The 23881-nt window shown below is 47.2% G+C and overlaps 2 protein-coding genes across 2 annotated transcripts; one reads left to right on the top strand and one right to left on the bottom strand.

Annotated features, from left to right (window-relative positions):
- Nucleotides 1-684: 684 nt before the first annotated feature.
- Nucleotides 685-5122, bottom strand: ccndbp1 (cyclin D-type binding-protein 1). Its single transcript, XM_067233379.1, has 11 exons — nt 4990-5122; nt 4529-4588; nt 4291-4370; nt 4060-4141; nt 3786-3882; nt 3579-3652; nt 3360-3436; nt 2957-3213; nt 2322-2382; nt 1305-1351; nt 685-1035 (listed from the first exon to the last, which is right to left on the bottom strand). The coding sequence occupies exons 1-11, from the start codon at nt 5075-5077 to the stop codon at nt 927-929; spliced, it is 1032 nt and encodes a 343-aa protein (XP_067089480.1). The 5' UTR covers nt 5078-5122; the 3' UTR covers nt 685-926.
- Nucleotides 5123-7618: 2496 nt separating this feature from the next.
- On the top strand, nt 7619-12773 carry pck1 (phosphoenolpyruvate carboxykinase 1 (soluble)). Its single transcript, XM_067258271.1, has 10 exons — nt 7619-7691; nt 8094-8445; nt 8825-9009; nt 9367-9570; nt 9784-9971; nt 10156-10318; nt 10588-10812; nt 11076-11207; nt 11416-11511; nt 11649-12773. Exons 2-10 carry the CDS (start codon nt 8222-8224, stop codon nt 12104-12106), a joined length of 1875 nt encoding a protein of 624 aa, XP_067114372.1. The 5' UTR covers nt 7619-7691; nt 8094-8221; the 3' UTR covers nt 12107-12773.
- The last annotated feature ends 11108 nt before the right edge of the window (nt 12774-23881 follow it).

The raw sequence follows: 23881 nt of genomic DNA, 5'->3' as shown, positions 1-23881 counted from the left end.
AACAACCTGTTTATTCAGCAAAACCAAATACAAAACTGCGTCAGGTAGCACTCTATAACACCGCATAGATGCCATAGAAACACTTGTCTCTGTCTTACACAACCAAGGCAGCACATTCTGCTAAGACCAGCGCTACCAGGCAGAAGCTTTCTGCACGTCAATCATTTTAATCCTCCAGGTATGTCCTTCATTGGGCAACATTTGGGGAATAACCAGTACTTCTAAGAATCAAACCACAGATTTCCTTGTTGTGATGTCACCCAAGCGTTTGGTGTGACACGAGGGCGGGTTCTCACACGTTCCTTTTCTTTCCCCCTCAAACATGAGCACGAAAAAGAGGATCTGTGTGATCTGTAACATGAGTAGATTAAGTACAGAATGATGCGAATAGATTTGTTTTGAGATTCCATGTCTGATTGCTCTGTCCATCACGAGACTCAGACAAAGAATACCAGACGGAGTCTTGGTTAACGAATTGAATCTTTCGAAATTATTGTTAATACACTACATTCATAGCCAGTTACACAAGTCGCACTCTGACACAAATGTATTCTGTCTCAGTGGCTGATGTGTCAGAATTTGGCACAGCACTGCATTCTTCAGCCATGCAACACCACTTCGAAAGAAAAAAATAGATCCATGAATACTCCATAAACATAGTTGCACAAAGCAAGTGCGAGTGAACACTTAGCAAATGTTTATTTTGCAGTTGCTTGGGAAATAGACTCCACTGACTGTCAGATTGATGAAGGGTTGGCAAACATGAGAAAAATAAATGATATTTCATCACAGCTGACAGTCATTTTTCTCTCATGCTATGTTTATCTCAGTCGTTCACATTCACACATACATACATACGTCCACACCCACCCCACCCCACCACACACCCCACCCCACCCACCCCACCACCCCCCCCCACAGCGCTGCTAGATGGAGACCTGTACAAGGTCCTGGATCTTGTGCAGGTTGTGCTCCACAGCACGTTCTAGAAACTGAACCCAGGTCAGATCAGCCTCCAGACACACGTGGCTGGACCTGTGGGGGGGGTGGGGGGGGGGGGGTGATTACATGATTACATTTAAGGGGGATACAGTGCATCTGTGTATTACAGTATATAGACAATAAAGAATATGCATAGTGTACCACTGTGCAGGACTCTTGGGCACCCAATATTTCTTATATGAATATTGTTTTTTATATTAATTTTGTCTTCTGTATTTGTGCTGCAGTATAAAAGTGCAATTTTGTATATATGTGTGTGTGTACCTCGATAAACAGCATGTTTATCAGGTTTTTGTTCATACCTGATGATCTCCAGAACTTTCTTTAGTATGGATGCCAGCTGGCAGGCCTGGAGAGAGAAAATGGAAGAATGAGAGAGGAGTAGGGATGGGGATCGATACCCGGTTCTGTAAAGACCCAACCGCCTTTAAAATAAAAGAAGAATTTAATTGGCTCACGCCCTACTTCTCATTTTGTTGCTAGCTACGATGGCTGAACGTACTAAGCGGTCAAAGGCTTCTGTGGAATCGATAAAGTCGATAAAGTCTCGGATCGTTAAGTAGTCTCGAAAATTGATATCGATAAAAATTAACGATCCCCATCCCTAGAGAGGAGAGAGCCGGTGAGGGAGAAAGACGCGTGTATGAGGGACTGGGAAAGAGAGAAAGCTGTGAGAACGGGAGGAGAAGAGATAAGGAGAGGTGGAGGAGACAGGAAGAGGTGATAGACGAGGAGAGAGGAGATAGAAGAGGAGGGAGAGAAGTTGGAAGAGAAGGAAAGAGGAGGTGGAAGAGGAGGAGAGAGGAGGTGGAAGAGGACGAGAGAGGAGGTGGAAGAGGAGGAGAGAGAAGGTGGAAGAGGAGGTGGAAGAGAAGGAGGGAGAGAGAAGGTGGAAGAGGAGGAGAGAGGAGGTGGAAGAGGACGAGAGAGAAGGTGGAAGAGGAGGAGAGAGGTGGAAGAGGAGGAGAGAGGTGGAAGAGGAGGTGGAAGAGAAGGTGGAAGAGGAGGAGAGAGAAGGTGGAAGAGGAAGAGAGAGGAGGTGGAAGAGGAGGAGAGAGGAGGTGGAAGAGGAAGAGAGAGGAGGTGGAAGAGGAGGAGAGAGGAGGTGGAAGAGGAAGAGAGAGGAGGTGGAAGAGGAGAGAGGAGGTGGAAGAGGAAGAGAGAGGAGGTGGAAGAGGAAGAGAGAGGAGGTGGAAGAGGAAGAGAGAGGAGGTGGAAGAGGAAGAGAGAGGAGGTGGAAGAGGAAGAGAGAGGAGGTGGAAGTGGAGGAGAGAGGAGGTGGAAGAGGAAGAGAGAGGAGGTGGAAGAAGAGGTCTTACATTGTTTTCCACTCCAGAGTAGTCCATGGGGGGGTAGAGAGTCAGGGCCAGGTCATCGACTCTGGAAAACGAACACACAGACACACACACACACAACATCAGTTTCTCTGTGTCATCACTCTCTCGTCAGCATGAAGAATCATCACTTTCTATCTCTCCCTAACTTGATCTTTCACAGACACTCCCAGTCACACCCACATTCCTACAGTGGTCACAGCTGAAAGAGATGAATTACGGACCGCTGCCAAGTCCTGAGATGAATATAAACAAACCATTTACCAGTCTCGGGTTGCATCATACCTGTGTCAGGTGGGACGCATGCATGTAGTAGCACATTTTGTACCAAAAATGTTGTTTGTGTTTCAGTAGGTAAACAGGTGACAACAGGTGATGTGGTGTGTTCAGGTATAGAGATCTGGTTCCCAGAGGAACATCTTCCGAGACATGTTCTGGGTTAGGCTCATCGCTACGTCATAATTATGCCCTGGTGACTCCTAGTGTGTGTGTGTGTGGGTGCGTCTAACTGTTGTGAATGGGTGTGAGACGGTGTGAGAGAAGCTGCAACCGCACGCACATCTCTATCTGTCCCAGCAAACTCACACACGCAACCACACACACACATAGGAGGTCCTCACCCAGGGCTGATCATCTTGGTGACGTCGGCCAGATCATCGAGCTGTGCCACGGTCTGGGGCGTGGCCACGCTGCCGCTGGCCTTGACAGCGGCCGACAGCTTCCTCAGGCAGGCGGCGGCCGTCTTCATCAGCCCCCCGCACGGCGCCAGCACCTGCCGGTCCCGCTCCGACCAGTAGGTGTCCATGTTTCCCCGAGGCTCCTCTTCGTCCTCGTCCTCCAGCTCGTTACTCAGGGGATCCACGCTCTCCGCCCGCGCCTGGGAGCAGACAAGAATGTCATGAACAGGCATACAGAGCTGGGATGGTGTAAACAAGGATGATATTAACAGCTATAAGGAAACAAGCTTTATGAGGGTCTGGAATTATTCCCCCCCCCCCCAAAAAAAAGAGTTCTGGACATTACCTGCTCCATCTCCTCGATAGCATCCTTCACTACCCCCAGGTGAGAGGACAACAGACCCCCAACTGCCGCCTGGTTGTCTGTTTAGGACACACACACACACACACGTTAAAAGGGAGCTGTGTCTTGTCATCTCTGCTTCACCGTCGCCACCTGCAGGTTGCCTGTGGTCATTACTCTGGTTCTGTGAGGACACTGCAGCAGCTGCTGTTCTGGACTCACCGCTGGGCAGGTGAGCAAACTGGTCACAGGCCAACCACACCCCCCCAGTGGAGGACAGCTGCTCCTGAGAAAGACTAGACCGTCAGGGAGAGAGAGGGAGAGAGACCAAGAAAGACAGAGAGAGGGGTGAGGATCTATAGTAATTCTCCATAGTGTATGAGGGCATTGATCTGGGCCATTCCATGTGTGTATGTGTTTCTGGGGTACCTCTGCAGAGGAGAACTGAGCAGGACCTCCACCAGCTGAATCACTCCGTCCAATCCGTCCAATGTGGCGTCCCTGACCAACCGGCGCAGAGATATGCCTGGAGGGGGAGGGGATTAGCGTCAAATGAACCAAAGGGGGAACAGCACAGGAGTGATTGACAGCACCACTGGAGCACGGTCATTTCAACACTGAATGCATAAGAACCAGTCGGGCATTGATAGCGTTAGATTATTTCTGTCACTGGGCCTGTCAGGAAGCAGGTGGGTTAGCTTACCTTGACTCTTAGGCAGCCAGTAGTAGACTGTGGACAGAGACAGAACACTTTTCTGCATCGACCTGGCCAGTATCTCCACATCCTTGCAAGATGAGCAGTGGAGAGAGAGATGATTTAGTGTCTGATGTTGCCTCACGAGTTTGCATCTTTACGATCGTAAAAATCAAAGGACTTTATTAGGTAGGGTAGTGTAGAGGGAAAAGCTACTGTTCACAAACGACGTAGTCTTACATCTTGCGAGGGCTGTGGGGGCTTTGAGAAGGCAAGGCTTAGTTTGGTAGCTTCCTGAGAGACCGCTTTTGCAGCCTGATCTGAAGAGAAAGGGAGAGAGCGAGAGAGAGAGAATGAAAAGATGACGGGATGACGGTGAGGTGGAGAGAATCATAGATATATCTATGGAGAGAATAGCCTATTGATGAGAACATCGGGGATTGATCGCCTGCATTGCCTACGTGGGAAATTACTCAACTCAGCGTATCCCAGAAGTTTGCCAGGTTGAACCCCCCATTGGATTCGTTGGACTCCCCATCTGTAAACAAAAGCATCACGTATTGTGTTAAAAATTATTTACTTTTATTGATGATAAGTTGGCCTGTGTGTTACAGCTTGACAGATAGACTGCTAACCCTAACCCGTCCTGACAATGAGACAGGAGACGAGATGACTTGTGCTTATACTGGCAATATGAAAGCACAAACATCAACCGCAATCTGACCCACACAGATCTAAACTACGATGGCTACTAGCCAAACTTTAGCCATCCACTCCACTACATGACGTTAGCTTGTCAACATGCTGGCTAACGTCGTTGAGTCAAACTGTGTTCTAAAAGCAGCTAGCTACTGTACAACAGCTAGCGCTAGCTAGCAACCCAAGGTTTAAGGCTACAACTCCTGTTATTCAGCTAGGTAGCTGGCAAGGTTATCATACCTTTGACTCTGTCTCGTACACACTGAACAGAGTTAAGGAGATTTCTTAAAGGAACCGTAAGGTCTTCAAAAGAATTGTCAGCGCTCATGGCGCACCATCCATGTAAACACGCGGAACACTGCAGTACCGTTCAGCTAGCGCTTTACAGTAGGAATTGTCAGGTTTCAAAATAAAAGTCTCACCAGAAGACAAACGAGTCATACCGTAATTCTAGGAATATCCGCTAGGAAGCGCTGTAATAAAGGCAATGTGCAGAATGCCAAATGAGCATTGTGGCTAATGTACACCTCTTAGGGTGTATCCTGTCTAGTGGTGGTGGGGGAAATCGATTTACATTTGAATCGCGATTCAGTCTTCTAGCGATTTATATCGATTCACAAATTATTATTTATTTTTATTTTTTTGTTATATATATATATATTTTATATATAACAATGAGTTTACTAAACTGCAATAAAAACATTATTGTTTTCTGCGAAAGAGACCATTCTCAGATTGTTTGAGAAATATTGTTTAGTGGATTCACTGTATACCAGTACACCTATGTATGCTCTGTAGAAGGCTCAGATCAAACGTGTTAATGTTTACATGTGACCGTATTCAGCATAGCTCATATACTCATCCTATATCTGTCCTTAGCAGTCTATAAACATGTGGCAAGGCTTTTTTTCTACCATAGGTTTATTGGGGGTTATCTTCAGAGGAGATACGAGAACAGAACTTTAACTGAACAAAAACAAAATAGTACAAGACAGTGATGTTTTTAAACGCAGTTAACACTTCTTTTAAGTGACCATTTGCAATTTTGGTGTCATGCTGTAGAAAGCAAAACACAGATTGTAGGACAGGACATACAGTATGAGGAACTGCAATCACAGTAATTTAGCAACATCAAACATTGTCCTTCTAATTTATTCAATTATTTGTCACTTATTTTAAGTGAAAATGGCATGCAGTCACATATTCATTACTGTTGATCAATTATTGAAGAAGAAAGTTAAAGTTTTTTAAATTGAAGTAAATGTTACACCACTAACTCTTGTTGTGTTGAATTTTGGCTCTCCAACCCTGTTCTTGGTATCCTCAGTACCATCCTGTACAAACTCTTCTGGAACATGGTTGGTGTGCCCTGTATAAGAGAATATAAAATATATTATTTTATAGAATTTACTTTGGTCCAGACTTCCATGCTGGCCTGATCTGTGCAGAGTACAGATAGACTGCTCATGTCAACACCTTGGTCTGAACTTACCGATCTCAAAGACAAGCATAACTTATCATCTGTTGTTGAGCAAGATGGTCATGAAACTCATCCGGCTGGCTTATTATCTGCTATTTATGTTCACTCTGTAACCAGTAAACAAGCCTTTGTTAGGCAATGTGCCTCTGGAGATAGAAGATAACAAACATGTTTTTCTTTGACAGTATGGTCTCCCACATGCAGTATGAATGAACAGGCCACACTAGGAGAGATGGTGATTTTATGCAGACACAGTTATTTTTTTACTAGTGTATCATCTTAGGTTCTTGAAAGAGAACACTGCAGCTTAAAACAAACAGGACCTTTGACGGGAGGGGTCGAAGTGTCTGATATGACTGAAGCCCAGCAGGGCATGGCTGGTTCGGGCCTATTGACCACGCTGACAGAGTTGTTGACAGGGAGACGCATAATGGTCAGAAGACAACACACTCTGCCACTGTATAGATCCACTATGCTCTTCCCTGGATCAGACAGATTGTGCATGGAGACCAACTCAGACATTGGGTACAGGATTCAGGAATAAAGTGTTTAAGGTATTTCACATGTGTGTACAATGTGCTTAGCAGTCATGGTAAGTGTAGGATCAACTGAACATGCCAGATGTAAAAGATAATGAGTTTTTCAGCACACATCCCATTCCTAGATTATACAGGAATTTTTGGGGGTAGTAAAATGTACTTTGATTTAAAAGGAATTTGAATGTAACATTATATTATTTAAAGTTAAATAAATAAATAAATAATTTATTTAAATTGCTTGATTGTAAAAAATACTCATATTGTTTCTCGGTAACCAAAAATATGTATTTTGTTTTACTAAGAAATTTTTGAGGATTTTTAAGTGGCCAAAAGAGAATGGATCTGCATAATCCAGCTTCATCCCGAGATGAGGCCACGAATCAGCATTTTCGGTCTCCAGATTCTCTTGGAATCTTCGATCATCTTGGCGAGCCCCTTACATCAAGTCAATCACACGAGGCAAGCAAAGACCAACACGTCACGGACTGATGCACCGAGATTCACTCTTTCATCATTTAACATGTGGGTCAAAGTTAACTCCCACATGCACCCCTACTGTTCTCTCTAGGGGTGCATTGCGTATTCGTTTTGCGCACGCAGCAGTGGACAATCATTTCCTAGTTAGAAAGAACAAAATACTCGCGGTTGTTTGATTAACTCCGTCAAACGACGCAATATTGGTAATTAATAATTGACTAGTGACTGACGGAGTGTTCTCCCAAAGCAGATACATCAGGTTTATGCAAATGTCCTGAAGCTCGAGTCCCCACTGTCCCACCTCCTCCCCGCGGGCATCCCTGGGTATAAAGGCTGAGAGATCGTCTTAGAGAAGACACAAGTCAGCAAGAAGAGACGATCACCTGAGTCTCTGAACAACGTTGAAGAAACTCATCTGACTCCTTGTGAACAAGAAAGAAGAAAAGGTAATTAATATTGTCTGCCGTTTTCTTATTTGGCGGAATTGTTTGCATTCAGATTGACTACCCAGTGTGGTGCCACTAGTTGCACACTCTGCATGTGTTTCTCTACAAGATCAGATTCGTTATAACAAAGTTATCTATTAGTTCTGCATTTAACCATCTCCATTGAAAATCCTATTAGCTGTATATGACAGGCATTAAAGCATGGCATTGTTAGCATGGGGTGATCCTGTTTTGCTTTGCTTGTTTGGAACATTCAATCTTCATGAGACATCTACAGAATGTACATAGAGAATGTTACTTGTAAATCATTCTGATCATTCCTGTCATTTCTCTCTGTTCTCTTCTCCTCCCCGCACTCCTCACCCCTCCTCTCCGCCACCCTCTCTCTCTCCTCTCCATCAGGGCTCAACCCATCCACTCTCTCTCTCCTCTCCCTCAGGGCTCAACCCATCCACTCTCTCTCTCCTCTCCCTCAGGGCTCAACCCATCCACTCTCCTCTCCTCGTTCTTCCATCTCCACCAGCAGCACCATGGCCCCTCAGCTCCCGTCCCAGAACCGGGCTGGTCCCCGGCTGCTCCAGGGAGACCTGAGCGAGCTCAGCCCCGCCGTCAGGGACTTTGTGGAGGCTAACGTCAAGCTGTGCCAGCCCGAGGCGCTCCACATCTGCGACGGGTCCGAGGAGGAGAACCGGAGTGTCCTGGCCCAGCTTCAGGAGCAGGGCATGATCAAGAAGCTCACCAAATATGAGAACTGGTAGGTCAGCACGTTTGGCTGAAGCCCACCTCACGCCACAGCTGGGGAGGGCCGGGGAGGGATACAGGCCCAGTGGAAGCTGTATTTTACTTAGCTTTTCCTTAGCAGCGATTTAGATGATTCTTCAGTACCGTAGCCTCATGATGAAAGAATGAAGTAAATTAATCCCTGCTAGACTGAGGAGGAATCGACTCCCACCAAAAAAGTATTTATTTTATTTAAAAGAGACCATGTTCAGGTCAAAACATAAATGTCACCATTTGGCTCACCATACCAGACTGCAGTCCAGTCATGCTAAAACCCTGTATGCGACCAGAGACCCAGGGTCCTGACTCCCTGTGCCTCCCTCTCCTGACTCCCTGTGCCTCCCCCTCCTCAGCTGGCTGGCCAGGACAGACCCCAGAGACGTGGCCCGCGTGGAGAGCAAAACCGTCATTGTCACCCAGAACGAGCGGGACACCGTGCCCTCGCCGCGAGGAGGCGGAGTCAGCCAGCTGGGCCGCTGGATGTCCCAGGAGGAGTTTGACAAGGCCGTGACGCTGCGGTTCCCTGGCTGCATGAAAGGTACCCAAAACAAATCACATTTTCTTTGTACAGACCTTTATTTTATAAGCAGTGTCACAGAGGGTTTGACGTACGCCTATAGAACTACACCTAAGCCAGCCTGAACCCTCGAGGATGTGTGACGCAGCAATGGGTTAGCAGAAGCTTAGTGTTCAAAGCAATGTACAAATACTGCATGCTCTGCTCCCGGCTGTACAGTCTGTCTTCTGGGAGTCTAAAACCTGCCTTGCTGTTTGGTAGCATTCTTAACATCAGCACAGAAGTGTTGAGCCGTAGCTAGATATATCCAGTACTACCTGTACAAACAATGTAGTAACTCTCTCTCTCTCTCTCTCTCTCTCTCTCTCTCTCTCTCAGGACGTACCATGTATGTGATCCCCTACAGCATGGGACCAGTGGGCTCCCCCCTGTCAAAGATTGGAGTGGAACTGACCGACTCTCCCTATGTGGTGGCCAGTATGAGGGTGATGACCCGCATGGGCAAGGCTGTACTAACTGCCCTGGGAGGGGGGGACTTTGTACGCTGTCTACATTCCGTTGGCTGCCCCCTGCCTCTCAAAAGTAAGTTAAGCTCGACTTAATCTGCAAAGACAACACATTTAATCAGGCACTCTCCTGTCGTTCGAATCCAACGCTCTCTGCACTGTCAATATGAATCTGTAGTGGCAACTAAACTATATCTCCCCTCTCCTGCCCCCCCTCCTGCCCCTCATCTATCTACCCCTCTCCTGCCCCCCCTCCTGCCCCTCATCTACCCCTCCTCCTGCCCCTCAGGTCCCCTGGTGAATAACTGGCCGTGTAACCCCGAGCTGACCCTGATCGGCCACATCCCCGACCGCCGGCAGATCGTGTCCTTCGGCAGCGGCTACGGAGGGAACTCCCTGCTGGGGAAGAAGTGCTTCGCTCTGCGCATAGCGTCCCGCATCGCCAAGGAGGAGGGCTGGCTGGCTGAGCACATGCTGGTAAGACGAAGCCTTAAGACGAACGGAAAGCACAGCAGCCCGTCCTGTCGTGAATGTCTCGTTGGAGAAGTAACTCTCGAGAGTAGCAGTACCAGGAGTTACAACCCACCTGGGCCTTGAGAGAAAAAAACGATTTGTTGTTGTGGCAGACGCCATGGTAACAGCCTCTGTCTTCCTGATGCAGATCCTGGGCATCACCAACCCAGCGGGCCAGAAGAAGTACATGGCGGCAGCCTTCCCCAGCGCCTGTGGAAAGACAAACCTGGCCATGCTCAGCCCCGCTCTGCCCGGCTGGAAGGTGGAATGTGTCGGAGACGACATCGCCTGGATGAAGTTTGATGACCAAGGTGAGAGACCGGTGACAAGGTTAGCTTGATTTCTCATGCCGGCTCTGATCATTCTTTAGATCATCTGGATCAAGATGCAGTTGATGTACAGATTCTAACTGGTACTAGACTGTTAGCATTTATGCCATAATAGGACAAGATGACTGGTATTTTCTAAGCTGAGATGGTTGGAACTCTGCTCATAACTTGCCTTCAACTCTTCCTCATTATCCTCATCCTCCTCCTCCTCCTCTTTTTCGTCCTCCTCTTCCCTGCCTTCTCGTCTCTAGGCAACCTGCGCGCCATCAACCCAGAGAACGGTTTCTTCGGTGTTGCCCCCGGTACCTCGGTCAAGACCAACCCCAACGCCATGGAGACCATCTGCAAGAACACCGTGTTCACCAACGTAGCAGAGACCAGCGATGGGGGTGTGTACTGGGAGGGCATGGACCAGGCACTACCAGAGGGGGTCTCCGTCACTTCCTGGAAGAACCTGCCCTGGACGCCACAGGACGGTAGGTCTATGATTCATCAGTACCTCAATCGTTCAAAAAACATCAATTAATCAGCGTAATGTTGATTACTATACCATTCTTGTGAAGCATTTATGACGAGCTGGACCCAACTTGAATGGCTGGACGGGCAAAAGCGGAAGCGTTTTGTTTTAGTTCTTGAACAAATCAGATTCCTTTCCTCCATCGTCCTACACATGTTGAAATGTGACGGTACAGTACAGTAGCTGTAGAAGCTGACCTCTCCTGTGCCCTCTCCTCTCCAGGTGAGCCGTGCGCCCACCCCAACTCCCGCTTCTGCACCCCGGCCGGACAGTGCCCCATCATCGACCCGCAGTGGGAGTCTCCCGAGGGCGTGCCCATCGAGGCCATCATCTTTGGAGGACGCAGGCCAGAGGGTGAGCACGGTTCTAGAGCTGTCAGTTCTGTACCGACAGCGCTGTGTGGAGTAACATTGGGATGTGAGCCTGACTCATCATAATGTAATCAGAATAGATAGAATGGAATGAATGATAATGGGATGAAATGGAATGGAACAGAAGATTAGATTGCTCTGGCCAGTGTTCTAGAACCCTCCCTCCTAACTCTTTCTTCTTCTGTCTCTAGGAGTGCCCCTGGTGTACGAGGCGTTCAACTGGCAACACGGCGTGTTCGTGGGAGCGGCCATGAGGTCGGAGGCCACCGCTGCAGCGGAACACAGAGGTGAGTCTGAACTTTGACCTCCACACCACAGAATGAAATGGCTACAAACATAGTGACACCGAAATATATTTTCCCCAGTGCTAACTCCTTCTTCTCTTTCCTTCTCGCTTTTCTCCCTCTCCTCCTTTCCTGTCCAGGCAAGGCGATCATGAACGATCCCTTCGCCATGCGCCCATTTTTCGGCTACAACTTCGGCAGTTACCTGTCTCACTGGCTGAGCATGGCCGACCGTCCCGGTGCCAGACTGCCCAAGATCTTCCACGTCAACTGGTTCCGCAAGTCCACCACTGGAGGCTTCCTCTGGCCTGGCTTCGGGGAGAACATCCGGGTCCTGGACTGGATGTTCCGCCGCCTGTCCGGCGAGGCTGGGGCCATGCCCTCAGCTGTGGGCTACCTGCCCTGCCAGGGCTCCCTGAACCTGCAGGGTCTGGGCAGCAGCCTGGACTTGGAGCAGCTGTTTGGCCTGGACCAGGCCTTCTGGCAGAAGGAGGTGGATGATGTCAGGGCTTACTTCGACACGCAGGTCAACGATGACCTGCCCGAAGAGGTCGCCAGGCAACTGGAGATGCTGCAACATAGGGTCCGTCAGCTGTGAGGGGAGAGAGGGAGGACTGAAAGAGAGAAATAGAAAGAGAGAGAGAGGAGTAAAAGAGAATAAGAGAGAGAAGTGCCTTTGACCTCTAGTCACTTGCGACGTAGCAGAGCGATGATTCTAGATTATCTAATTGATATAGCTGGCTGACCTGGGTGAGTCAGGGCATGAGGGAGATGTTTGGTTATTGTCCGTTTTCTTTTTGCGATTTATTTTTCTTTTCTGAGTGCCAGGAACCTTCCTGTCTCCAACCTAGCTCCTCTCCCAGGCTGCGTACACAGGGCAGCCCCTCCTGAACCTGGAGACGGGTAGAGTAGCAGTAACATCACAGAACAATAAGGGTGCCAGCTTATGTAGTCACCAGGCTTTCTTAGTCATCTCTGTAACTTTGAAGCAATGTGATACATTTCTAAATCATCTGTCTGTATTATTTAACATTAACTTATTATATTTGCATAAAAAAACAGTTTCCTGCTCTGACAGGCATTTAAACAGGGGGTCCTTGTCGCCATGAAACCGGTCTCTGGCTGTGGTCATGGTAATGGGGGTCCACCTCTATCCATGTATAGGACTGCGTTTTATGATGTTATTAAGTTATTTTTGTATTTTGTGCTGTTTTCTTGTATTGTTTGACTGAAATCCAAATAAAAGAGAGATTATTTAAAAGGTAGCCATGACTCTTCAGTTTATTGTTCACAGTTTGTGGTACCTCAAACATGGATGCTGGCTACAGTTTCAGGTTGTCTGTTTGACACTGTAATATTACATTATTGTTCAGTCATAGTCAGCTACAACCTCATGATGAAACATAAGACATGTCTAACATGCAAACAAACGCAGTATTTTGCATCACTAGGTAACTGTTGTTTACACATAAGGATCATGTAGACGGACAGCCACTAAAGAAAGTCAGTTTCGATGAAGATGTGTTTTATGGCCCACACTGCCAGAATGGACAACTTTATAAAAAGCTAAGGTGAGCTGAAGTTCAGCTGTTGCCATGGGGAAGAGAGCCATGACTGATTGGCTCTATAATGATGTCTGTGCCCAGTGGGAACCAACCACCTGAAACACCTCTGACCACAAAACACAGTCTATCTGGGGACAAACAGGACTGTGAATAACACACACACACACACACGATAAAGGACATGCGATTTTAATGTGTCCACATAAATGCTATCATGTGTATTATGACACACAAAAGTTAACTACCTAGAACAGGGTGGACAACCCTTGTCCTCGAGAGCCGCTGTCCTGCATGTTTTAGATGTTCAAATGATTCAAATGAATGGTCATTACCCGGCTTCCACAGAGCTTGATAACAACCCATTCATTTGAAACAGGTGTGCTGGAGCAGGGAAACATCTAAAACATGCAGGACAGTCCACCCCTGACCTAGAAAGAAGAATTATCTTTCACCATCTTAAAAATAATATTTAAAAAAAGTCATATGTTCAGATCTATACTGCCAATGGGTTCATAAGTGTCCATAAATTACACTTGAGGTCAGTTTCAGCTTATTCGGAGGACGAACTGAAAACAGCGGTATCAGCCATCTGCCAACTGAATTAGATCCATCCTTGCTTGTGTCCTGATTCTTTTTGCAGAATACAGACTGTTGTAGATCATTCTGCCCAAGCTGCCCTTATGCTCATTTGGCTTTCCTAACAGACACACTTTGCAATCCCTTTGGTTATCAAAACCACATCATAAAACAACAGTGTGTGGATTCCGACCCTATCATTCATGTTTCCTTTTGTCATAGAGCACTACTGTACATTGAACTATGATTCACTAGACTGCTGCCGATAACGATCCACTCCTGACCTGCTTTAGTCCTTCAGTACTTGTTTCCTGGGGGTCAGATGGCTGAGCGGTTAGGGAATCGGGCTATTAATCAGAAGGTTGCCGGTTTGATTTCTGGCCGTGAAAAATGACGTTGTGTCCTTGGGCAAGGCACTTCACCCTACTTGCCTCAGGGGGAATGTCCCTGTACTTACTGTAAGTCGCTCTGGATAAGAGCGTCTGCTAAATGACTAAATGTAATGTAATGTTTCCCTCCATCTGGAGAAGGTCAGCCAGGCTCTGTACCACATACTGTGTGTGTCTGAGTCCACCGCTTCTCACAGAACATTTGTTGGCAAACCTGCCACCAGTTTATGCCTCAGTTCCAGCTTCCTATATACTGTACTATACCTCCGTAACATACTGCAGATGCAGGGAGTAGCTTTCCTCTCAGCCAATCAGGACGGGTGATGTGTACCGCCCCACACAGCCTCCCATCCAGGTTACACAACAGCTGCTGTGGCAGGTCGTTAGTAACAGAGAGAACAGTACACACACTCCTGCTGTTGGAACCCAGGGATTGAGAAATGTAAGAGAAAGTTGAAGATGTCAGAGAGAGAAAGTTTTTACTTTCACTCTTTACATTTCTTACACAAATGTCTGTACTTTCAACTTCTTACTTTCTAAAAGTTGGAAAAAATCTTTCAGAAAAAAGATTTTGAATAAAAGGTTTACAAGGGTTTTGAAAAAAGTATTTTCGTATAAAGGTCTGAAAAAAGTTTTGAAAGGTTTGAAAAATATATATTTTTAAAAACGTTCAAAAAAACTTGCCATCATTGATGAATACTTAATGAGAACTATACTCTAATGTATTCTATTGTACTCTGCTCTGCTGTAATCTACTCTGTTTTAGGCATCTTTATTCTCCTCTCCTTTCACTTTGTGTGTGAAAAATAAAGGTTAGAAAAAAAGGTACGTTATGAGACAGAGGGAGTTAGCGATGTCGACATGACTGAGAATAGAGACATTCCTGATCACCCATGGCCATATATGAGGGAGATGTTCGAAATTGTTGGTGTCAAAAAGGACACCAACAATGTATTTTTGTACTAATGTATTACTGTAATATGATGTGAGGTCCAGCCAGTTACCAGCGTGACACTAATGGCTACTTTTTATTCAAGTATATGTCAGAGCCCACAATTCTTTACTTTAACTTGAGTGAAAAAGTGTAGTCAGTACTTCAACTTTTATCAGTGTCTTTTTAAACATGAGTATCTGTACTTCGATTTGAGTGAAGGATTTGTGTACTTTTGCCATCTCTGATAGATGGATGAATGGACAGATAGATAAATATGTGTTTATGACATGCTTGTTGTAAAGGTATTTCGCTTGTCTCTGACCTGACCTGACCCATTGTTTCAAGTTCTCAATTCTGTCTTCCTCACCAAGATCCTACCAGCTTCCATTCATCTGGCCCTCACTGTGCCTGTGACTTGAGTTTATTGCTGGAATACATTTGTCAATCTCCTTCTGCCTTATCTCCCAGCTCCTTCCAGTACAAACTAAATGTTCAGACGGTCGGATAAACCCAGGAAGACCTTTGAAACTGCATCAAACCGGCTCGCCACACCCTCCTCGGACAGGCCCGACAGAGGATCTCTGGCAGCTCTGTCAGTTGCACCAGCACAGCTTTTACACCAGTAAGAATTTGTGCAATAACCTCCAAGAGATCAAAAAAGTCATAACAATCTACTCTTTCTAAGAGTGAGATTACTCTGTCATACTTGGAGCGCTGGTGTGGGTATTTATGGACTGGAAGTGAATGAATAATCTGGGTGGGAGTTAAACAAAAAAAACAGAACAAAAATTAAGTATAAAATAAAAAGTTGGCATCATTGATAAATACTTGATGAGGACTATACTCTACTGTACTCTATTGTACTCTGCTCTGCTTTTATCTACTCTATTTTAGGCTTCTTTGTCCTCCTCTCCCCTGCTGTGCTCTCCTGTTGCTCATGGGGTTGGTGACGTCTGTGTCCCCACTCTACACCTCTTCCTCTCCAGGGGATTGACTCTTTCATGCAAGAGAGCTGGAGGGATCCCAACAATATTTGCGGAGGGAGATAGCCGGTGTGAGATGGCGTCACGCTGCTACGCACTGATGTCAGGGGTTATCAGGGGGCGGGGGGTAGAGTCGGACCCTCACCCCTCATTGGACGTCAGCAGTGATACCTGCCAGATTCTGGGCTGTGATTGGCTGATGATGGGACAGAGCGTTCCAGAGAACTGAGAGACAGTCCAAAACATGTCAGTTAGGAAACTAGGAGTTTAGGAGATGTAGCTAGGATGCTAGGGGATAAGTTAAGTTGTTCAAACCTCCACAGACGGGTCGGTACAGGGGGGCTAGTCCTGTATCCCGGTGCACCGGTGGAAGGCCGCACTGACAATAGCTCCACATTCACTTATTTGTATGCTTATACTTCGCTGTTTCTTGCCATGTCACATGAATTGAAAGTCCAGAGTGACCTGGTGTTATACTGTGCTAGTGACAATAACATCTTTTTCACTTTGACTCTACAGATAGGACTAGACTGCAGGACATACCCCTCGACATGCAGGCTGGTACGGAGGGCCTTACCCCTCTACATGCAGGCTGGTACAGCAGGCAGGCCAGGGACAGTGGGCCTAGCCTCTCTACATGCAGGCTGGTACAGCAGGCAGGCCAGGGACAGTGGGCCTAGCCTCTCTACATGCAGGCTGGAACTGTAGGCAGGCCAGGGACAGTGGGCTGGAATCTCGCCAGATGGGTAACCAGGTTACCGGATCAGAGCTGCGCTCTGGAACAGAACAACCATCCCTGGAACCCTGCCTGGACATGCTTGTAAGCACTCTCTATCTGTCCTTCTCTCTCTCAATCTCTCTATCTCTCTCTTTATCTCTCAATCTCTTTCTTCCTCCCTCTCTCCCTCTAGGTAAGTCCCAGCGACAGCAGCCCTTATGTAAGAGCCTGTCTCTGAGTGTGTTATCTGTGACAGGCCTTATCACCCCCTCCCCCCCCCCCCCCCCCGCGGCTGTGGCTCAGGGGGTAGAGAGGGTTGTCTGTTAATCGCAAGGTTGGCGGTTCGATCCCTGACTCCTCCTAGGTCATGCGCCGAAGTATCCTTGAGCAAGACTCTGAACCCCTTGCATGGTAGCTCGCTGCCGTCGGTATGTGTGAGTGAGAGTATGAATGGGTGAATGAGAGGCAAACATTGTAAAGCGCTTTGAGTGACTCTAAGGTAGAAAAGCGCTATATAAATGCAGTCCATTTACCATTTACCACCACCACCACCCCCCCCCCCCCCCCGCATACTGACGAAACATTTCATGGATCATTGTGACAAACGCTTGCAGGGACAGATGATACCAACACACAGCAGGATCAATGGTTACGTATCATTTCCACAATGTAACTTTCACCTCAAAGCTCTGCTGAAGCCGATGAACTGGCCAAGTGACCTATCTGATAACTGTGACGAACTGGTCTCTCATCCACCCACGCTGCAGGTGACAGAACAGCCAGTGCATGAAGAGGACTCTGGTCCTGTGGTCTAGGAGGTCAGACAGAGGACTCTGGTCCTGTAGTCTAGGAGGTCAGACAGAGGACTCTGGTCCTGTGGTCTAGGGAGTCAGGTGGCTGAGCGGTGAGGGAATCGGGCTAGTAATCCGAAGGTTGCCAGTTCGATTCCTGGTCATGCCAACTGACGTTGTGTCTGTGTCCTTTGGCAAGGCACTTCACCCTACTTGCCTCGGGGGGAATGTCCCTGTGCTTACTGTAAGTCGCTCTGGATAAGAGCGTCTGCTAAATGACTAAATGTAAAATGTAGGAGGTCAGACAGTGCCGCCGGCACGTGTGTGGCGAGCATGCATTTACACTTAGTCATTTAGCAGACGCTCTTATCCAGAGCGACTTACAGTAGGTACAGGGACATTCCCCCCGAGGCAAGTAGGGTGAAGTGCCTTGCCCAAGGACACAACGTCAGTTGGCATGACCGGGAATCGAACTAGCAACCTTCGGATTACTATCCCGATTCCCTCAACGCTCAGCCACCTGACTGCCTGCATTTGCCCCACAACTTTTCAAAGTGCCCCACCACTTTCGACTTAGCAGGGGGTATTGAACGCATTTAATTTATCTACTATTAAAAAAGACACACAACAACAAAAAAACATTATTTCTTCTTGCAATTGAACAAGTTGATCAAATAGTTCTCCAAATTTCTGCTCCATCTCCTAGCTACAGCCAACCGGGCTCCAGAGGCAAAGCATGGACCACCCCTCTCAACAACTCATTGCTGCTAACGCTATAGAGCATAGACTGTATTAAAAAACGAGTCAGTGCAGATGCTTCCCAAATTTTGCCCCACCACTTTTGGACCTGTGGTGCCACCTCTAAGGTCAGATCATGAAATATTAGACGCATCGCCACGCATCCTGACCGAGGTAGACACACTCTTTTACATTTACATTTAGTCATTTAGCAGACGCTCTTATCCAGAGCGACTTACAGTAAGTACAGGGACATTCCCCCCCGAGGCAAGTATGGTGAAGTGCCTTGCCCAAGGACACAACGTCATTTTGGCACGGCTGGGAATCGAACTGGCAACCTTCAGATTACTAGCCCTACTCCCTCACCGCTCAGCCATCTGACTCTTTTACTGATACAAGAGCTTCATCTGGTGGGAGGAACGCAGAACAGCCCTCCCTAGCACACACCTGCCTAGAGCAGTCATCACTGAGAAGCAAGCAGCATCACTGAGGTCCCAGATTCTGCAGCTCTGTATGTGACTGCCACCTAGTGTCAGGCACCAGTATTGCATGCAAAGATGCCAGCACAAAGACCATTTGTGAAAGGCATGATGTTCTGACTGTATAATGGTTTGGGGCTCGATTATATAACTAAAACATTGTTGTGTTATTGCTGTCGTTTTTTTGTACATTCATTTGTTCCGTTTTTATTGTATGATTTGTTGATTTAGTTGTTGATAATGAAGACTTGCAGTGAAGTGAATTCTTAAATGTTAAAACTATTACGGAATAGAATGTAGGAGTTATAGAATTGTAAAAATTTAAATTAAAAAAGACAAAGAAACAGACTTTTTAATAAAACATTTTATTTGTTTAACATAAGACTAACTGAAATGTGTCAGATTGATAGCATGTTCTCCGTGATAACTCATACGAGATAGAAAACACAACCAGTAACACTTAAGGATCCAATATAAATTAAAAGTAATAAACAATGTTTGATACACAAAAGCAGTTATTGTCAACAATAGTAGGCATCTATATATTTACTGCAACACAGCCAGGCATGGTCCAAGCTTGGATAAAGAAGAACTGATTCAGAAAGAGAAAATAAAGACAACGTTTGTTCTCCTACACACACACACACATCAGAAAACAGTCATTACCAGGAGAGGAGTTTTCCATTACACTTATTATACGATTGCTTTATAAAGTATTATAAATATGCTTATACAGTCTCCAGAAGAGTATGTGTCGTGTGTGTCATTGTCGGGTATAGGTCGCGGCACAGTGCTGATTCTCCGGGTTCAAAACAAGCATCGGAACAGAACACAGAACGGGGAACAGAAAAGGAACAAAGTTCGAGTCGTTCAGCCTTTCAGCACTATCTCCAGAGTCTAGGACAGGACCATTCCTTCTTTGGAAAGGCCTCAGGTCACACGCTGACCTCTGACCCCTACATTGTGACCCCAAGCCAGGGGAGAGAGAGCCTCCAGGTCATCCAGACACAGCTACTGTTCCAGGACTGGACAGGTTGCTATAGCGACCAGAGATTCTGTGTCTGTTACTATCAAAGCGTCCAATACTTGGGGTGATCTTGATCTTGAACTTGCAATAAAACCGTCTGACCACTCCCCTGAATGATCACGGTGAGCCAAATCAAACATGCAATTATTATCTCAGTTACTATCGCTTATTATCTCAAATATTATCGCTTATGATCTCAATTATGATCTCAATGATTTTCGAATACTTTCTGAGTAACTCATGTGACCGATCAACGCCATCGGCCCACCTCATCTGCATCCATTTGGTTCACTCTAGTGCTTCAAGTTTCCACATTTCTCACGTGTCTGTAAGGTAAGAGTGTGACGGAGTGGGAGGTTGGGGAATCGGGTGGTCGTCTGTTTTTGGTAAAATAATAAAACAACGGGTGATTTACATCGAACGAAAGAAAAGAAAGAAAAACAAAAGGCGAACGGGGTATCCCCTCCATATGCACTACGGCTGCGGCGTGTCACCAGAGTGTCACCCACCACCGCCCTCGAAGGCACTCGTCTGGACAGAGACGGCGGGGGGAGGGGAGGGGGGGGGGACTCAAGGGGGAGAGAGGGGGAGGGGGACTCAAGGGGGAGAGAGGGGGGAGGGGGGGAGGGGACTCAAGGGGGAGAGAGGGGGGAGGGGGGGGGACATGGATTAAGCTTTCAGGTGATCTCATCCAAGATGATCTAATAGACTAAACAGATCTTGGATCAGCGCTCTGCTGCTGACCCCTGGGTAGTGGACAGTCTCTCTGACGCCCCCTGGTGGACACCCAGCAGACTGCAGCTGAGCATTCACACTGTTCTGTAGCTCACCCTGGTGTGTGTGAACCATGAACTGGAGCACAATGACCTGTTTGTTTGTTTGTTTGTTTGTTTTTTTAAGAAAGACAGCAATAATAACAACAATAATAACAACAACAAAAAACGCGCATTACATTTCTCTAGGTTAAACAAAAACTACGTTATCAAAAGGCAAATAGTAGGTATATTGCAACACTCTCCGCGACACCACTATCAAAACTAACATCTTCAAGATCATCATCATCATCATCCTCATCATCCACTCAAATCTGTGTCTGTATTAGGCAGCAAGGGCGTGGTCTGAAGTGATTGACAGCTCAGACAGCCCTATCATTTGCCTCAGCACAGGCAGGCACACGTAATAAAACACTGAACATTTCCAAGGAGACATATAGCCAGCCAATGGCAGAAGGGCTGATCTGTATGGAACTCTGTCATTGGACACAGGCATCTCTAGGGAACAGGAAGAGCTCATTTCAGACTGGGAATGGGGGGGGGGGGGTCAAAGGTAGGAACCAACTTTGCAGACACATCAGGGTAAGAACCGAGGACTGTTTGTTTAGTTTAAAAGGTGTTTATCTTTCGTCTAGACGGTGGAGGGTCACTCACGGGGCGATGGCCCATCCTGCCCTCTCAACAGCCTCAACCCTGCGTCAACGCTCTCTGAAGTGCTCCGCCCGTCACTGTTACACAGAGCAGCTGGTGGGCCCAACAGGAATGTTCAGAGTCTCCAGGATAAAGGAAGGAGTTCGACCCCCCCCCCCCCCCCCCCCCACACACACACACACACACACACACACACCAGTGAGGTGTTGGTTCAGGGCCTGGCCTGAGGAGGGGGCGGTGTGTCTGCAAAGCTCCCCACCCACCCCAAATCTGTTGGGTTGGTCAGCACTGGTGATCCCTTAGCGGACAGGACAGGTCCAGTCAGGGCCCCTACCCATGCTCACCTCTGAGAGGACCAGACCACACACAGAAGACTAGGCCCCTTGACAAGCCCTGGCTGCCCACCAAGCTCCTGGTGCCTTGTTTCCTGTCTCCTTTATCTTGGAGGCCTCAGGTCAGTAGAAGCAGGATGGGTGGAAGCACCATGGTGGAGGTTCTCCCCTGACCTGTCTGGAACACCGGGAGAAGTCCCCACCATGTCGCTGAAACCCAACCGATCCTACTGGATCTACAGCCTCAGAGGTTTACAGGCTTGGGAAGGCAGCCAGGGCTGAACGTGGACCGGGCTGAAAGCCCTTTGGGGTTCAAGGGTGACTAACCCAGACCCGAAGTCTATCCTTTGGCTGTTTAAAGGTTCAACATCTAGTTCTGATTCAGTTAAAAGTCTTTGAAAATCAAATGTAAACATTAAAATTCAGAGCAGGACAAAGAGGGATAGAGAGAGTGAGAAAGAGAGAGAGAAAAACAGGGATTATCCTCTCTTTCTACTAGCTGTGATATCAGCTATGTTTGCCTGTGGTAGTCTGGAGGTCCCTCCTCAGAGGAAGCAGTTGCATAAGCCCGCCAGAGTGGTGCACCAGTGCTGACCCAGGGAGATGGTGGCTCTCCTTCCTCAGTAAAGTGCTCAGAGATGCCTGGAGGAAAGAGACCAGGGCTGGGGACAGGGGGAGGCTAGGGGGTGGTATGTATAGTAGGGTAGGGTAGGGTAGAGTAGGGAAGTGCAGGGTAGGGTAAATGTATGGTAGTGTAGGGTTATTGTAGGGTAGGGCAGTGTGGGGTAGGATAGAGTTGGACAATGTAGTGTAGGATGGGGCAAGGTTGGGACAGGATGGTGCAGTGAACAGATACCTGCAACCATACACCTCTTAGACACCACGTCATGTCTCCCTACCAGTCTCTCTGACCTCAGTCTCTCTACGCTCCAGCACAGACCCCACACACTCCTGGACTCCGGCCAGGAGGTCGATGGCAGGCAGGTCAGGTGAAGGTTGTCTTCCACGCGATGTGCTTGAGTAGTTCTTGGCTGAGGTAGTTTGTCCAGATCAATGTTCTGACAAAGCTGTGTCGTGAACGTGGGCTAGGCTGTTGGCCAGAGTCTCAGGCTGGGGGAGAGAATCTGAGAATTTGATTGGATTCTCGGGTGGAATTCTGACTTGTGATTTGTTGGCTGAACTCAAACGTTTGCATGAATCTTGCCATGATGCTAATGGAAGATTGATGTGGGAGTTTGAGCAGTTTGAAAGCAAACTGTAAGTCAGGATTCCCCCATAATGCTGTAGGCTACTGAACACTGCACCATCACAATAAGAGCAATAGGTCCGTCCCCTGGTTTGTCCCCTGGAAACAAAGACCGGAGCAAGTGTTCCAGGGCTTTCTCATGCGTCCATACAATCCTCCTATAGATTGGAGATATCATTTTACGTTTCATCTCCTTACATTAAAAAATAGTGCAATTCTTTTCAACATTTATATAAATAACTCTTTTAAAGTTTGTTTTAAGTTTCCATATATGTGTGTATATACGTACATATCTACGGTATATTGACACATTTCTACATATGCACAGGGATGCTGTATATGCGTTTGGAGCACATAGTAGAACATGTTTCAGTTGGCACCCCAACACTTTGCAATTAACTTCTTTTTTTTGTAGCGCAGACAAAAGCATATTTTCTCTTTAGAATCCATTGGTTTACAAAAATACCCCTGCTCTCCCTGTCCTCTACCAAACTGCAAAGAAGTTTCTGGGTTTCCATATATAGCAACAGTCTGGAAGCTTGTGCAAACATCTCTTGAGAACAGGTCAGCAATGTAAAATCGGATCTAATCTATGCCCAGGATAGCCCAGACAGGACTAAATGTTTCTGGACTTTGAAGGAAACTAATTCAGAGAGTAAGAGATAAACACTTCAGATGCTAACATGGCTAACGCTAACTTGGCTAACGCTAACTTGGCTAACCACACCTCAGCCTGGTTCGGGTCGGAGTGCTGGCATCATCTCATCTTTGCCAGGTTCGGTTTGAACCGGTATGAACCAGACCACACCAGAACAGTCCAGACGGTCCAGACAGTCCTTGCTCCCTCTTGAGTCTGGGAAACTAGTAACATGCAGCTGGTAGCAAGCGCAATATTACAAAAGATAAATCTAAATACTTGGAAGAGAACGGTCTACGATGACACTTTTTTTTCTTCGTTTTCTCCGTGTGTGGCCATAGAAATCAGAAAGCTGAGAGCACTGAGATGGTAAATAAGCAGGAAAATATGTTTACAAAGTCAGTCAGGCTGAGGGGGGAGGGAGGGGGGGGGGGGAGGAGCGAGAAGGGGTGGGGGGGGAGGAGAGGGGGCTCTTGCACCCCCCCATCCCCAACCCGCCCCCCCCCCCCCCCCCCCCCCGCTTCCCCCCTTCTC

The sequence above is a fragment of the Osmerus mordax genome, chromosome 1 (genome assembly GCF_038355195.1).
Source record: "Osmerus mordax isolate fOsmMor3 chromosome 1, fOsmMor3.pri, whole genome shotgun sequence".
In the NCBI taxonomy this organism is placed as follows: domain Eukaryota; kingdom Metazoa; phylum Chordata; class Actinopteri; order Osmeriformes; family Osmeridae; genus Osmerus; species Osmerus mordax.
This window is presented reverse-complemented; position numbering and strand designations above follow the sequence as displayed.